The sequence below is a fragment of the Epinephelus lanceolatus genome, chromosome 19 (assembly GCF_041903045.1).
Source record: "Epinephelus lanceolatus isolate andai-2023 chromosome 19, ASM4190304v1, whole genome shotgun sequence".
Taxonomy (NCBI): Eukaryota; Metazoa; Chordata; class Actinopteri; order Perciformes; family Serranidae; genus Epinephelus; species Epinephelus lanceolatus.
The window spans coordinates 29515906-29531542 of NC_135752.1; the positions used below are offsets into that span (position 1 = coordinate 29515906).

Consider the following 15637-nt stretch of genomic DNA (forward strand, 5'->3'; position numbering starts at 1 on the left):
TCCTAACAGCTGAGCAGGAGACAGCCTTGGTGAACATGGTGATTCCCACTAATGACATCCGTTTGAAGAAAATTCAAACCCGAATAGGCAGGCAGTCTCTATATGAAATGAAAGCACCAGCATCACTGCCTGGCAAGATTTAACATAATGTGTGATGTTGATGTGACCCTGACCTGAGATGTGAGGATGAGAACACACAGAAATTGGATATTTTACTGTTCATGGAGTCTTACTATGTGTTGTCAGTGTGACATTGCAAAGGTCTGCAGCCTACAGCAGTAGTCCTTTCCACTCTGAGACTATATGAGAGTACTGTTTTTGGATTTCTTTCACTGGGCTGTTCCTGAAGGTTTTCTGTATAGTCAGTCCTGTGATTTTGCAAAGCACCAAATTATTTCATTAAACATTTTGTCAGCAGTGTTTTGAACTGATCCATCCAATATTTAACAAGATTATGTTGTCAGTGGAGAGTTTGGTTCTGACATTGGGGTTTTAAGTTTGTGAAAATGAGTGTGCAGTTATGGATTTGTATTTAGAGTTTTGGGAAATGGGGCATAATTTCATGAAATGTGTCTTAGCGATTGAAAAGGACTGACATAAATGTGGATAAAATGCAAAACAGCTGCTGATTTTTAAAAAGCTGCAAATTGATTTTTAAAATCCTTTTTTCATGTTTTTTTTTAAGTTTCACATATTCCAATAGTCAAAGTAATATTCAAAATAGACACTGATTAATTCCTAATTTTTCCTTTTGAAAAGAAACAACCAAAAACAGTTCTAACTGTCCTGACGAGTCGTGCAACATCAGATTGCGTGTGCTCGATTGCATTTAGCTTGTTCAACCTCTTCAATCTGAGAAACCCAGGGACTCTTCCGCCGCAGAGACCTCGCCATGTTTCAGAATCTGTAAAACATTTGCACAAGCTCAAATGAACTCAGCCTGAGCAGTCAGCTGAAGAATTAAGGCCGTGTCAACAGGAGAGAAAAGTCTGACTCTGGGACTGAAAGCTGACGCAACTTCAGTTTCTCCTCCACACCAGGCATCCAGAGCTCCCCAGAGAGAGAAGTAAAATATCTGCTACTGCAAACAGAAACCAGAGTTGAATGTTACCTCATTCTGAGCACAGATACAGAACATATCATATTTACACACATCACTTTGACAACTTGGGACAGAACAACGCTAATGGTGGTGGCGATGAGACTGAACCAAAAACTAAAGTTGCAGGCTGAAGAGCAAACCTCATTGTGGTGACCAAACTTTAGGGTGCTGCAGTCACAGCGCCTGGCTTTTGTATGGGTTGAACCAACAAGATACAACTTGTTAATCAGCTGTTAATCAGCTTTAGGTGTGATGGTAGATGTATTTTTGGACATTCGATAGAGCCAGGCCACTTTTCCCCCATGATTTGAGTCTTTTGCTAAGCTAGGCTAACATCTTCTGGCTGCAGCTTCATACTTAATGCACAGACATAAGATTGACATAGATTCTCTCCAAACTGTTGAACATTTCATTATGCTTCATTGACATTCACTAAATTGAGGGAGGAAGAAGAGGAGAAGATGTCCATGTAATGTTCATGGTAAAACAATTGAAACACAAAGAAAGACCTAGTGAGATGTAGGGCTTTTCAAAAAAAGAATTGATGTTGAGCAAGAAGCTTGAGCCAGCCATTTATCCTGGTGTATCATCGGACAGCTGCAACAGAGGGTGTGCTGCTGTATGTGTGCGTTTATCTCCCATATTTGGGTGCATAATATAGATCTCCAGCCTGCTGATTCAGCCGCCCTCAACCTCCTATCACAATTACAGCCAGCATGTAGCAGCACTCCGACACTGGTGTCTGCAAAATGTCACTGTGCCTCATGCAGGCCATCAGTCTGCAGGTCTGTCCCCCGCTAACAGGCCGCTGTGTGGGAGTGCTCTCAGACATGGAGGGTGCTGATCCAGGCAGTTAACAGTCAAGTTGTTGGCTTCCATTTAGTTCCTTCAGTTTTAGGGTCCTGCTGCTGTGCATGCTGGTTTACTGTCACACTGTCGTGGTTTACTGGGACGCTTGGATAGAACGGAGCCGTCATTAATGTTATTAGTAACACCTGTACTGACAAGTTAAAATGTAGGAACACATTGAACAAACAAAATGTGATTGTGTTTGTTGCAGCAATTTACAGTTTACAGCATTTAATGATTGAAATACTGAATATAAAATGTGGTTTATCGACCTTACATTTACATTTTCTAATTGAACTTATTATAGTATAATTATTTTGGGAACTACGCATGAATAATATTTTTAAATTAAAATTTTAAAAGAATCTCACATGCTCAGTGCTGTACTCCGAAAGACCCCCAAGGTTACCTGTTTCTTACCCATAGACTGTATATAATAATGGACGTAGCTACTGTGCAACAGCAGTTAACTCTCTGCGTGCGTGTGTGTGTGTCTATTTGTCTGTGGACAGTTTATAAAAAGTGGATGTGTCTGAGCTGTAACTCGTGTTTTAGCGTGATAGCAGCCTGAGCTTGTTGTTAGTGGGACATTTTGTGTGGTAGGAAACTCACAGAGACAACGGAGACACTGTTTTAATTGCTTTTTTTTTCAAATTGAAAAGTTGTTAATAGTTTTGTAATGAGACAAGTCGGCAAAAGTTTTTGTTCAGTCTGATAAGTTTGTGAGAAATGTGTTATTTACAGCTGTGGATGGGAAATGGGCAAGTAGGATGACACCCATTTATATAGTCAAAAACAAACAAATTTCCATCTCTATTTTATATCATGTTTATCTGCCATTTCTCACTAAAACGACTCTTTCTAACTCCATTCAAATACATAGGGTACAGTATATAGTGATGAAACATTACATAAGTTAATTAAAAAGGATAGAAAAGAAGACTCTGATAGTACAGGATTGTATTTATACTGCTGAGTCTTTGGGTTTTTGTCTTCCTGTGTTCAGTTTCACACTTCACCTGTTTACCAGGAAATGGCACGCTGAATGTGAACATCTACTGCTTACACATTATTGATGATATGCAGACAAATTAACTATATACTGTATGTGTGCTGGGTGTAATGTGTGTGATATAATGGCTTACTTTTAATCTTACATTCTTCTTGGTGTGTTTTTGTGTTTAGACCAATGACGTAGCAGGAAACACCTGGAACTGGCTCTACTTCATCCCTCTCATCATCATTGGCTCCTTTTTCATGCTCAACCTGGTGCTTGGTGTCCTGTCTGGGTAAGTCAACTCCAAAGTATATATACACATATACTAGGTCTGCTCAAAGGATCACATCATAATTAATTAATTAATTAATTATGAATCCAAATAACCAAATGACTGATTCAAGATTGTCAATAATCTGTGCTGCATTTTCATTTGTCAGTAAGAAAGTTAAGTTTGGTTTAGTTTGTGTGTTAAAACTGTGTAACAGTAGATCAATAACACATAATGGTAAAAAAAAAAAAAAAAACTAGATTTTTTTTAACTTATAAAATATATATATTTGCATTTATAAAATTTGCATTGGCAAGCTAGAAAAACAATGTTTTCTTCATGTATTCAGCGTAACACAAGGTGAGTAATTGATATGCTTCTCCCCATCATCACCTCACACTCCTCATTTTTACTCTCTGTCCCTCATTACGTGTCCCTGTCATCCTCTCATGTCATGAAAAGACCTGGCTCTGTGGCTTTAATCATCCTGGTCCTCTGGATCTGACATCTGCCCATCTCATTGTGTCTGCGGTCGCAAAGAGCCTCTCTCGACCTGCTGTGACTCACAGCCGCTTGTCTCCCCAAAATCTGGATGACAGCAAACATGTGTGGTCACAAAAAATAAAAAAACCTGTATCGCAAGATGATGCTTGTACAGTTACTGTCCATCATATGTTTCATCAGTGTATTTTTACTAACGTATTTTTCGGTTCTGTAATGAAAGCACTGAGGCTAAGCTAACTTTACCAGCAAATGTAGTCAGAATCAGATCATTCAGATCAAATTTTTGATAGAAACACAACACAGTGAAAGAAAAATATTGTCTCCCATCACTGTTGGGTCACTTTCATTTATGGTCTTTAAGAGTCGGTTGTTATGATAAAATTTATTATGTTTAGCATACAGATATGAGAGTAGTATTACTCTACTCATCTAACTCTTGACAAGAAAACAAAGCGTATTTCCCAAATTTTCAAACAACTCCTTGAATTAACTTCTAATCTGTTCATTTTATTTAAAATTCTTTTTAATTGACTTTCCTGCACAAAATATACATTGCTATCTCTATATGAAATTACTTACAGTATGCTGTTTTAAGTCCTTCATGTGATGCATCTCTGATCTGTCTTGTCACTACATCACACTCCACTGCCTTCCCTCTGCATCCACACATTTCAGTGCTCATAAGTTTCAGCATCAGCTTTGCCAGTGGCCTTTTTCCTCTTACTTGCCCTCAACAGCTGCCCTGCTGTTGCCTGAACTCCAGTTAATAAGATGCTTGAACCTCTATTTCCTCCACTCCCATGATGCAGTGTCTCACAAATTTGCTACCGCTCACAACAGCTGGGCTGGTATTGTTTTCACCTTGTGAGTCTGTGTGTGTGTCATCATAGCAGAATGTGGTCCTGGAGTCAACTATTGTTGCAGTTACTACCCCAGCAGTGCTTTGAAGTACTTTGGCAGGTGTTTATATGCCTGTCTTTCCCTCATTGGATGATTGTGTCACTTTGATAGTGTCATAACCACACAAGATGCAGTCACAAAATTTTAGTGTGTAGTTGAGATCACAGTAAAGGCAGAGTTTGAGGATGGATGTGATCTGAGCAGTGATGCTGGAAGTAGGGTGGTAGAAAGTCAGGAAAACTTTAGTCAGAGAAACCTTTATTTCCATTTGCAGTATTATATTTGGTAGTATGGCTCTGTTCTGGGGCCCCTCTGCCTACGGGCCTACCAGAAAGCCTCTTCCACCTGCCTACGTGGAAAGCCTCAGGCAGAGAGAGCACACCTCTCTGCCCTTCCATGTGCAAACGAGGAAAGCCTGTGGCAGAAAGAGCAAACCTCTCTGCCCTTCCATGTGCCTACATGGAAAGCCTAAGGCAGGGAGAGCAGTAGCAAAGACCTCCCAGCAACAGAACAGAGCAGCATCAATGACAAACAGAAATGACATTGATAAGTCAGACACAACATGAAAAGGAGGAGCTGGGGTGGAGGTAGGTTGCAAAGTGGCTTGCAGAGGAAGCAGCAACAGTAGGCAGGCCAGCACAGTTTAATTAGGGCGTCCTGAATGAGATTTGCCAATTTGTTGCATAGAAAGGAATCATGTGATCTATCAGCTGGACTACATTCTATTAATCAGCTGCTCCATCAGTTGATTGGGCTGTTTTGAGATCAGCTGATGTAGCTGGGATGTGAGCTGCCTGAAGTAACGCTATGCTCAATTTATGCCCCTGGCCTATGTTCGTTTTAAGTTGTGGATTGTTGTCAATATGGTCTCTAGTTGGTCTTTTTATTCACATAATCCTGTTTGTTGCTTGGGATGCACATAGCAGGTTCTCTCCTGGCAGATGTCTGACACAGAGAAAAAAAAAAGAGCTATAAATCCATGTTGCCAAATTTGATAAAACATCTATTTATTCCCTCTGTGTGTGTGTGTATATGTTTCAACAGAGAGTTTGCCAAAGAGAGAGAACGTGTGGAGAAGAGGCAGGAGTTCCTGAAGCTTCGGAGGCAGCAGCAGATCGAACGAGAGCTCACCGGATACTTGGAGTGGATCTGCAAAGCAGGTTAGACTCATCTCTGAAACAGTGTTTGTTGCGTTAAAATAACATGACAAATTGTTAAAAAAAAAGTCCCTCACTCCTTTCTCTCTCTCTCTCTCTCTCTCTCTCTCTCTCTCTCCTGCTGCAGAGGAGGTGTTGCTGGAGGAGGAGGATGAGATTGCAGAGGAGAAGTCCCCACTGGATGGTGCGTGGTACAAGAGGAAACAAAACCTTCCAGGTAAAAAAAAAAAAAAAAAAAAAAAAGGCTGAGTATGTGCTGCCTGCTTTAACATGGTCCACCACCACAGGAGGTACAATTCATCATTTCCACCTAATAATAGATTTTTCACAGCATCAGTGTGCTATGCATAAATCATCAGTCATGAATGTGATCTGGTTCTCTTCTACCTTTGGAGTGGAGGTTTAATTGAGTCTCAGACAGACTGTACTGACATGATTATTGTCCAAAGTGCACCAATACCTAGTCTTTGTTGACATATAACTGGAAATTTTGAGCTTTAGGTAGAAATGCTCACCTTGGAACCAGACGTGTCTTTGAGCTCATGTATTATTTCTTCTGGAGATGTGTCTGGTTCCCCTCCCTGTTATAAAGTGATGATAATGTCCGGTTTTCCGTGTGTTTGTGTGTGTGTGTGTGTGTGTGTGTTAGAGTGCGGCACGGGCAGCATATTTCTGTCTGAACCCGAACCGAGCCCGACATTATTTAATGACCAAAGCACTGAGTTTGTGTCACACAGTGGTTACAGGCTATTTAACAGGCCGGGCGTGCGCCGTGGGTGCTCAGCTGCGGAGAGGGAGACCTCCGTGTTTGAGACGGGAGTGGGAGGCGGGAGGTCCGACGCTTCTAGCCAGAGGAGAGGGAGAAATAAAACAAAATAAGATAAAATAGGAAAAACCTGTCTCCCTCTTTTATTTTATTTTCAGCGTTTAATCAAGGCGGAGGCGGGCGGCTGGAGGTCCGAGACTTGTAGCGAGGGGAGAGGTAGAAACAAACAGCCAATGTGTGTCTGTGTGTGTTGTGTTCAGGTGTTGTCACGTAAATAACAGTGCCCAAGCAATAAACAGGACAGACAATAGAATTTTATTTATTTTTAACACTACATTTTCACTGAAAGCTGACCAAATCCGACCCGAGCCCGAATACAATTTATAGCTACATTTTTGACCAAACCCGGCCCGACCCGTCGGGTACCATCGGGCTCAGATCGCCACACTCTAGTGTGTGTATGTGTCCCCTATAGGGGCCTGTCTGAATTTCTGTCTTTGAGAGATATTATTTTGTAATATAACTGAATTTTCTATCCATACATATACATTTTAAATATATTAAAATTATAAGGCATCTTTGAGTAAACTGCGAGTATCATTTAAGTAGGCTATGTCGTGGCCAGCTGAGTGTCCTCTTTTTTGGAAATCAAAATATGGTCACCCTATGCTACGTAGTAATTTAAACTCATTCGTTTTTGGGATTTGAGTAAGCATGTATAGTTACAGCCCACACTGTAATAAGGTACTGTAATGCTGTCTTCTTAAAAAAGAAAAAAGAAGTTTAACGTTAATTTAAACTCATTTTTATGACTCAGATGTTGTTATACCGTAATTTTATTTCCTGAAGAGGTTGTTTGGATAATTGCAATCTGAAAAGTAACCAAAGCTGCTTAAGAGGTTATTGTGTTTTGAATGTGTTTCAAATTAAAAATAAAGGGAAACAGTGTAGGAATAACTTGTATAACGTTTTTATTAACAAATAGTAATATAAAACCTTGTTTTCCCTGTTTGAGACCTTAAAAAATAGACTGCGACTTATATGCCAGTGCGACTTATATTCAGAGTTTTACGGTATGTGTCCATTCCTCAATTGCGTTGTAAGTTACTCATATTCCTTTAGTCCATACGGGTCCTTAGATCAAAAGAATCCAGAGGGTTTTGCATAAAATTGAAGTGCCAGGTGCCGTAATCCTTGAGTAATGATTGATAATCAATATATTATCTGAAGCATTATTTTGTGAACATGTAATATTCATGCTGGTTTAAATAAACAGTTTGATTGTATTTCCCATCTTTGCTGAGCAACAGTTTTGTGTGAAAAAAATTAAAGGCCTGTCCCAAATATAGGCCTGCTGATTTAATTGATTTTAGCAAATGATAGCCCGGGCTATAAATTGAAGTTTTATGGAATGTACTGTCTTGGTACAGTTAACATTACACTATAACATATAAAATGTAATGTGCGATCATTTGTCAGCTTTACATTAACCCTTATTTGTGCAACTGCAAAATGTGCCGTTTGTAACCATGTAGCCATGCAGCCAACCATTAATCAAATAACTGGCACTTACCAAGTGATTTGAGTGGCAGTCATGTTTTCCACTCTGTACTCTTGTTGCCTTTATTTCAAAAGGACCACTCTCTGTCTCTCTGTGTCTCTGTGCCTTGCCAATGAGGTCAGTCCATCAGGCTTGGTGTGAAGGCAAGGGTTAATTAGTTGGATTTACAGCTTTAGTCTGATTGGATTTGTTAAAGTTAATTCACTATACCACGCTCTCCAACACACACACACACACACACACACACACATGCACACGCATACGCACACACGCACACACGCACACATGGAAATCTGCTCGTAAATGGACACACACTGGAAACACATGCTGATGATTCCAGTAAAGTGACAGCATCCAGCTGCCTTATTTTCTCAATTAGTTTCATATTAGGGATTTAAGAGTCTGAGTCAACAGACGTAGGGAAACGGCTCTGATGTTGTTGGAGCAGAAGATATGCAGTTGGCCTTCATCAGATGAATGACAGGTAGGAATAGTGGAGCAAAGTGCCAATCATAGCTGACTGACTCAGGAGAGGTGATTTTTATTATTCTTCTAAAGCGATTTATCCAGCATTTACTTTGTCTTTGTGCATGGAAAATTGTAGAAATTATGCTTTAGGCTGGATATTTAATTTAAAGAGGCAACAGCTAGAATTCGTTTTTTTTTTTTAGCTTGGCACCACCTAGCATCAGCAGTGTTGCTCGCACTGTCGCAAAGACCAAATTGACCGTGGGGATCAGAGATAATCAATAAAATGTAGGCTGTAAAGCCACCAGTATACCTTTATGTATATGTAGAATGAGAAGGTGTGTGGACACTCTACTAAATCAATGAGTAAAGAGACCGAGCAACAATTATCAGATTTATCTGAAGAAAAAAACAAATAGTAATGCAAATAATTATACCAGAATCACTGTCCGAGGGCTGCCGTAGAATGGCAACAAGGATGTCAGCCGACCAACACTCGCTACCCGGTCCCTGGTTGCGGCGATTTGCGATGCTGGCCAGCTAGGAATGAACTAGCAGCCAGTACAGTACAGTCCTCTCTGGTCTAGCTAACATTTAGCCGTGTTACTTACTGATCCATTAGAAAGAAAGCTAGCTGGACATCTGTTTTGAAGCCTCTTTGGTCACGTAGCTCCCTCCATCTCTTGAACGCCTGACTGAGGTTTACTCTTGTTTTTCCTGATTGGCTGACCGACCAGTTTCGCAATACATGACGCGTTTCCTGCCATAAAGCAGATTTTTTCCGCGAAAATTCATCCCTGGTGGCAGAAGCTTATTGCAAAGATTGCAAAGCCATTAAGTAACCTATGTAAATGCTGATAGTCTGATTTTACTGTGTATACTACCCTGTGCAACCCACATCATTTTCATAATGATATATATAGGCAAAAATGCTGTCTGTTGCTTCTTTAAAGATGGGTGAACATAGTAGAAGTAGTAGGTAGGTGTATAGTTTTTGCAATATTCTTTATTTATTTTGTACCTAAAAAACCTGCAAAGACACTTTTTCTGCAGCTTTATTTCTTAATTCTTGAATTTTCTGCCTATCAAGTCATTTTTGCTTTTTAGTTAAGTCCTTAACGTTTTATTTTAAAATGAGTGAAACAGTCTGCCAATGCATTAAAATAATTTATAAATGAACCTTGCAATCCTGCGAGTGCTGTGAGCCACCTTATTCTGTCTTGGTTCAAGATACGGACAGTCATTTCCAGAAATTTCTCGAAACAAGTTGGTTTAAACTGGAAATAAGTTGACATCCACGGCTGTACTGGCAGAATGTTTTCACATATTTTAAGAAAAAAAAAAAAAGCTTCTTTAGCAGTCCAAAACGATTTGATAAGACAGATATTTTCTAAGTGTTGCTCGGTTTCAGAGCCTCATTCGTTTCGCCGCCTGGTTCTGCCTCCCAGCAGCCTTTTCGAGCAGAGATATGGGGTTGTAGATCTTGAGAATGAGCCCGCCACTCAGGTGACGAGGAGCCGGTCACGTGACGAACACATTCATGTTGCGCTGGCAGTTTTTCATTCCAAGGCTGGCTTCAAGCAGGAAGGCAGAAAATCTCCAAATGAAAAACATGATTGATGCCTGCTATTCATAGTTTCCAATTAGCTCTCCCCTCCACTTTCACACACACCACACACACACACACACATATCCTGCGTTGGGATGAGGGTCGTTCCATTGAAAATGCTTGCTTTTCTTGCGATAATTGACTTATTCACTTCCAGAGATTTTGCAAAACAGACAGCACCATTCCCACATTGCTATCACTTACATCATTATTTATATTAAGACTCATATCTGAACATTTTCCCTTCCTGTCTGTGCGCTTCTCTTCACAGTCCTGAAACGAAACAAAGCCAAGAAAGGTAAAAACGACTTGATCGGTGCTGAGGAGGGGGAGGATCCATTCGCAGACATCTCCTCTGTTCGTGAGTCTGACATCTATTTCTCCACAGCCACCAGCACCTCACCTCTGACCTTCACATGCTGTCTCTTCACAGCGTCGACCTTTACGATAAAAGCCACCATAAAAGCCTGTCTTCTACAATGAACATAACCATGTCCTCTGACTCTCTGGTCTCCATTTATCAGATTAGTGTGTCATGTCACCTCAGCAATATAAAACATGTTGTTCAATATCTCAAACAAACTTAAAAAATGTACATTACAGAAGCAGATTCAGCACCATCTGGACCCGGAGACCTAACACTGTTTCTCCTGGCTGCAGAGGCATATCACCTTGAGGGAAAAGAAGTATAATTAACTTTTCTAATTAGACTGTTACATTAAAATAGCGAGAGAATCACCTGCAGCATATTAGAATTAGACTTTTTAATATTAATGGACTTCATGGTCCCACACAAAGACAACATGTAATTGCTTGTCTGTGGGTTGGAGAAGAGCACAAGCGTGGTAATTGAAACCATTTTGTTGCCTTCACTACTTTTTTCCCCCCTATCTCATCTCATGACTGTTTGCCGTAAAATTAGGTGCCAAGGGAATTAGATGCGCGGCACAGTCAAATTTTTGTCTCTCATCTCACTTGTTTCACACATGATGCCTGCAGTCCTGCTGAATGGCACAAATGTATTAGGTGCACATTTTTTAATGAGCAGCTGCGAGGAAAATTCAAGAAGTGTTTAGGTGATTTTACGCTTCTTTCTGTCCCTTGGGTAGTTATTGTTACTTTAATCAGTTAAAGTTTTGGCCACAAACATCTTTCAGTGCTTATTAGCAGAAGTGAAGTGGAATTGAACCCTACCCTACTGTACTGTTACACCTCTGTTTGAAAACCTTGGGCTCCTTGGACTCTTTGATAACTGAAGGCACAAGGGTAATCCTGGCAAAGCTTGCGAAATAGTGGAAAAAGAGTCTGAAGCAGCATGGATGAATCAATATTAGGAGGAATACAGCATCAGCAGGTGGAGATGGGACAAACTGTTAATTTCTGTAAAGCAAAAACTTCCAAAACATCAATATAAGGCAGCTACAATATTAATTTACAACACGTTACAGGTAAAAAAAAAAGAACATTAATCAAACCCAGTTCGGGCTGGTTATACAAGGAGTTGCATGCTGGAACTATTTCTTGGCTGAAAGGAAGGCAGGAGGTCACTGTGCCAGAGAGAAATATCCCCAGCACATAGCTCCCTGTAAAACCACAACTTCTTATTGTGTTCTGGTCTCAGTATGGATTAACAAACCAAAGATTTCAGATAATTTGTATTTAGAAGTAATGGTAGGCTTATTTGTTTTGCTAGTTGTTTACCCCTGCATTGAGGTTTTTATGCTAAGCTAAGTTAACAGACTCTTGGCACTAGCTTCACGTTTACCAAGTGGTATTAAATGTCTTTTAAGAGCAACTTAACACCAGCTGAACATCTTGGTTTTGCTGGTTTGACTTCTCATATTGCCGCATTGATATACAAATGTACTTCAGGGTGTGACCAATACACTGTGACATCACTATTGGTTGTCGTAAGAGATAGAACAGACTTGGAGCTTTCAACCAGAGAGGGCAGTGAAACACTGCTTTTCTGCCTGGTGTTAAGTTTAAAATATATCAACGTAACCTCATACAATGGTTTGTGTGATATCTTACAAATCATACAAAGGTTAGGTTTAGAAAAAGTTGGGCATTGTCATATTACTTACTTAACGTAAAGTTATGTAGGTTAGGTTTATAAAAAATATCTATAGTTGGCCGTTGTCTCAATACCTACTTTATGTAAAGTTATGTAGGCTAGGTTTAGAAAAGCAGTCATGGTTGGGTGTCATGTTACATATTTAACTTACGCAAAGTTACATTGGTTAGGTCTAGCAAAATAAAGGTACATATGTTGGGTTTTCAAAAGTAAAGTTGCATAGGTAAGGTCTAGGAAAATAATGTTGTATAGGTTAGGTTTAGAAAAATAAAGTTACAAAGGTTAGGTTTGGAAAAACAGTCATGATTGGGCAGCGTCACACTCCATTCTCAACGTAAAGTTATGTAGGTGAGGTTTAGGTAAAGTAAGGTGGTTGGGCTTTGTCAGGTTACGTACTTATCGTAATGGGATGAGGTTACAACCTTAAAATACCTCAAAGTTCACTTGGTTTCACATGGGACACAGACTCCAGTCTCCTGGGGGGAAGTCCTGTGTTTGTTTGACCATCCACCATTCCAGCCTGACTTCTTACGGCCTTTGCTTTTGACACTGCTTCCTTCTTTACGTCCATCAGTGTGTTTGTCACGTGATTGTAGTTGTAGGAGTTACTGGCTTATGTTTACATGGGTTTTACACGAATTCTGGTGGATTATTTTTTTTAGGTATACACAAAAATGTGCAGTAGAACAACATGAATATATTCAGTGTAATATATTTTTGTTTGTTTTTTTTGTTTTGTTCTCCTAATTTTGAAGTGGTCTGTTAGTGCACCTCAACCAACTAACACCTCCTAAAAGCAAGTGTAATTTCAATCCAAAGCGAGTACTAAAATTGGGCCCAATCATCTGGGGTTTTTTTCTAAACATACCCTCAGCTGGAGCAGTTTAACCACCTTAGTGCAAGCAGGTTCATTTGGAGCCAGGAAATTACTGAACGTTTGCACAATAAGACACACACAAAAAAAAATCATATTGTGGGATTTTCTTTAAGCTATTTAGCTTTTTAGCTCAAAGTTTAGTGAAAGTGTTCCGCAGACATATGTGCATGCATATTCATGATGATATATATTATAATTATGATCTTGATGAGTGGGGTGATAATGGGGATGCTGCTTGTTACAGTAGCAGGAGGAAGACAAGGAAACACACACACTGTGATTCACTGTGAAAACTGTGAAACGGTGACAAATATTTAACCGCTGCAACATTTCCTCTCTCACTTCTTCGTCATTGCTTTCAGCTCCTCCTGGCTCTCCGTTTGGTCGGGCCAGCGTGAAAAGCAGCGGAAAGATGGACAGCTCTTCTTATTTCCGACGTAAAGAGAAGAGGATTCGGTTCTTCATCCGCCGCATGGTGAAAGCTCAGAGCTTCTACTGGATCGTTCTGTGTCTGGTGGGCCTCAACACTCTGTGTGTGGCAATAGTTCATTATGACCAGCCTGAGTGGCTAACCAGGGCCCTCTGTAAGTCACACGCACAAATACTCACACTCTCACACTCTTATTAATGTTGATGGCCTTTAAAACCTTATTTCTCTTGTAAACAGACACAGCAGAGTTCGTGTTCCTGGGTTTGTTTCTGACTGAGATGACTCTGAAGATGTACGGCCTCGGAGCAAGAAATTATTTCCACTCTTCCTTTAACTGCTTTGATTTTGGGGTAAGTTACTGTCGGCTGTATCTTACACATAGATATTTAACGCTAACCAGCACTGGCAGTTCTGTTTGGATGGCCCAGTCTTGTTTGGCTTATTGAAACAGAGCCAAATACAGCAGCTGATAACTTTATCCTCTGCTCTCCTCTCTAGGTGATTGTGGGAAGTATTTTTGAGGTGATCTGGGACATGATTAAACCAGGAGCATCATTTGGTATCAGTGTGTTGAGAGCCCTGCGACTGCTCAGGATTTTTAAAGTCACCAAGTGAGTTCAATTCAAAACACACACAAGAAACTACAGACAGTTAGTAGATTAGGTCTCCATCACAGAAAAGCTTGCTGCAACTTTTTGGGCTATCTCCTTACTTCCCTGTGATGATTATATTAACACATAGCGCTGACTGTGTTTTGCACCAAAAAATCCTTCTTAACAGTGTTATAAATCAGCACATTTTACACACAAACACATACACACACACACACACACACACACACACACAGCTGGGTCTGCTGGAATTTCCATTGATAGCGGCATCTGTCTTGTGTATAAACAATATGAATCAATAGAAACAATTATTAAAGGAATACTTCAGCCCCCAAATGACCATGTGTATATCAGTTACTCACCCCATGTTATGTTGAATTCATGAAGAAAATGTTTTTCTCACATGCCATTTTTGTAACCGCTTATCCTCTTGAGGGTCGTTGGGGGGGCTTTGGGCGAGAGGCACCCTGGACAGGTTGCCAGACTGTCACACAGGGCTGACACACAGAGACCATTCACGCTCACATTCACATCTACGGACAATTTAGAGTCACCAATTAACCTGCATGTCTTTGGACTGTGGGAGGAAGCTGGAGTACCTGGAAAAAAACCCACGCTGACACGGGGAGAACATGTAAACTCCACACAGACGTCTGCCTTCAACAAGACCAAAATTATATCAAAAGATCATTTTACACATTATCATCCAAGTCTCATTTATCCAGTCGTATGCTCAGTACTTCCCAAACAAACAGAACTCTCCGAAAGGAAAGTGAAACTTATCTACGCTCTCTTCACAGCCAGACTCCATTGACAACAACAGTAATTTTACCTCACTGAACATGGGAGCTGCTGGTCTACCGCTGCCTTAATCAGTTAGTTTGTGTTATTGTGTATATTTGGTGTTTTGAAGGGTCAGTTTGGACTCAGCAAAGTCACACAATAACAATCAAACTCACCGGTCTGAGCAGGCAGACCAGCAGCTCCTGTGTTCATTGAGGTAAAATCCTTGTTTTTGTCAGTGGAGTCTGGCTTTGAAACAAGCATGGATACTGTAAGTTTCATTTTAAGTTAATTTCCCTGTCAGGAAAGGCTGTCTGATTGGGAAAAACTAAGCATTAAATTGGATAAATGAGACTGGGATTATACTGCAGTTATGCTGTTGTTAAACACGGCAACCTATGACTTGAATTATTCAGGATTTTGGGGGATTTTTTTGGATTCTTTTGGATTCTTTTGGCTTCTTCGTTCACTGGGGGCATGTGAGGAAAAAACAAGTTTTCTGCACGACTTCACCATAACAAACATTTCAGGGCTGAATTTTTGCCTTAAATATAGGAGCTTTGAATGACTTCATTTTGCCTCATAATCATAAAAGGTTGAAGTTATTGTTAGTATTAAAAGCAACTGAAAGCAGTGTTGTTATGTAGATAGTTACATGAATGTCTAGATGACAAC

General features: G+C 40.2%; 1 protein-coding gene across 5 annotated transcripts in view; it reads left to right on the top strand.

The window, feature by feature from the left end:
- cacna1bb (calcium channel, voltage-dependent, N type, alpha 1B subunit, b) overlaps positions 1 to 15637 on the top strand; it is a 250495-nt gene that overhangs the window by 123177 nt on the left and 111681 nt on the right. For all 5 annotated transcript variants that reach the window (XM_078162190.1, XM_033647132.2, XM_078162191.1 and 2 more), the window contains exons 6-12: positions 3137 to 3240; positions 5668 to 5783; positions 5908 to 5997; positions 10456 to 10545; positions 13501 to 13722; positions 13806 to 13918; positions 14067 to 14179. In XM_078162190.1, the coding sequence (XP_078018316.1) occupies positions 3137 to 3240; positions 5668 to 5783; positions 5908 to 5997; positions 10456 to 10545; positions 13501 to 13722; positions 13806 to 13918; positions 14067 to 14179 (848 nt within the window). The remainder of the gene's footprint in view (positions 1 to 3136; positions 3241 to 5667; positions 5784 to 5907; positions 5998 to 10455; positions 10546 to 13500; positions 13723 to 13805; positions 13919 to 14066; positions 14180 to 15637) is intronic.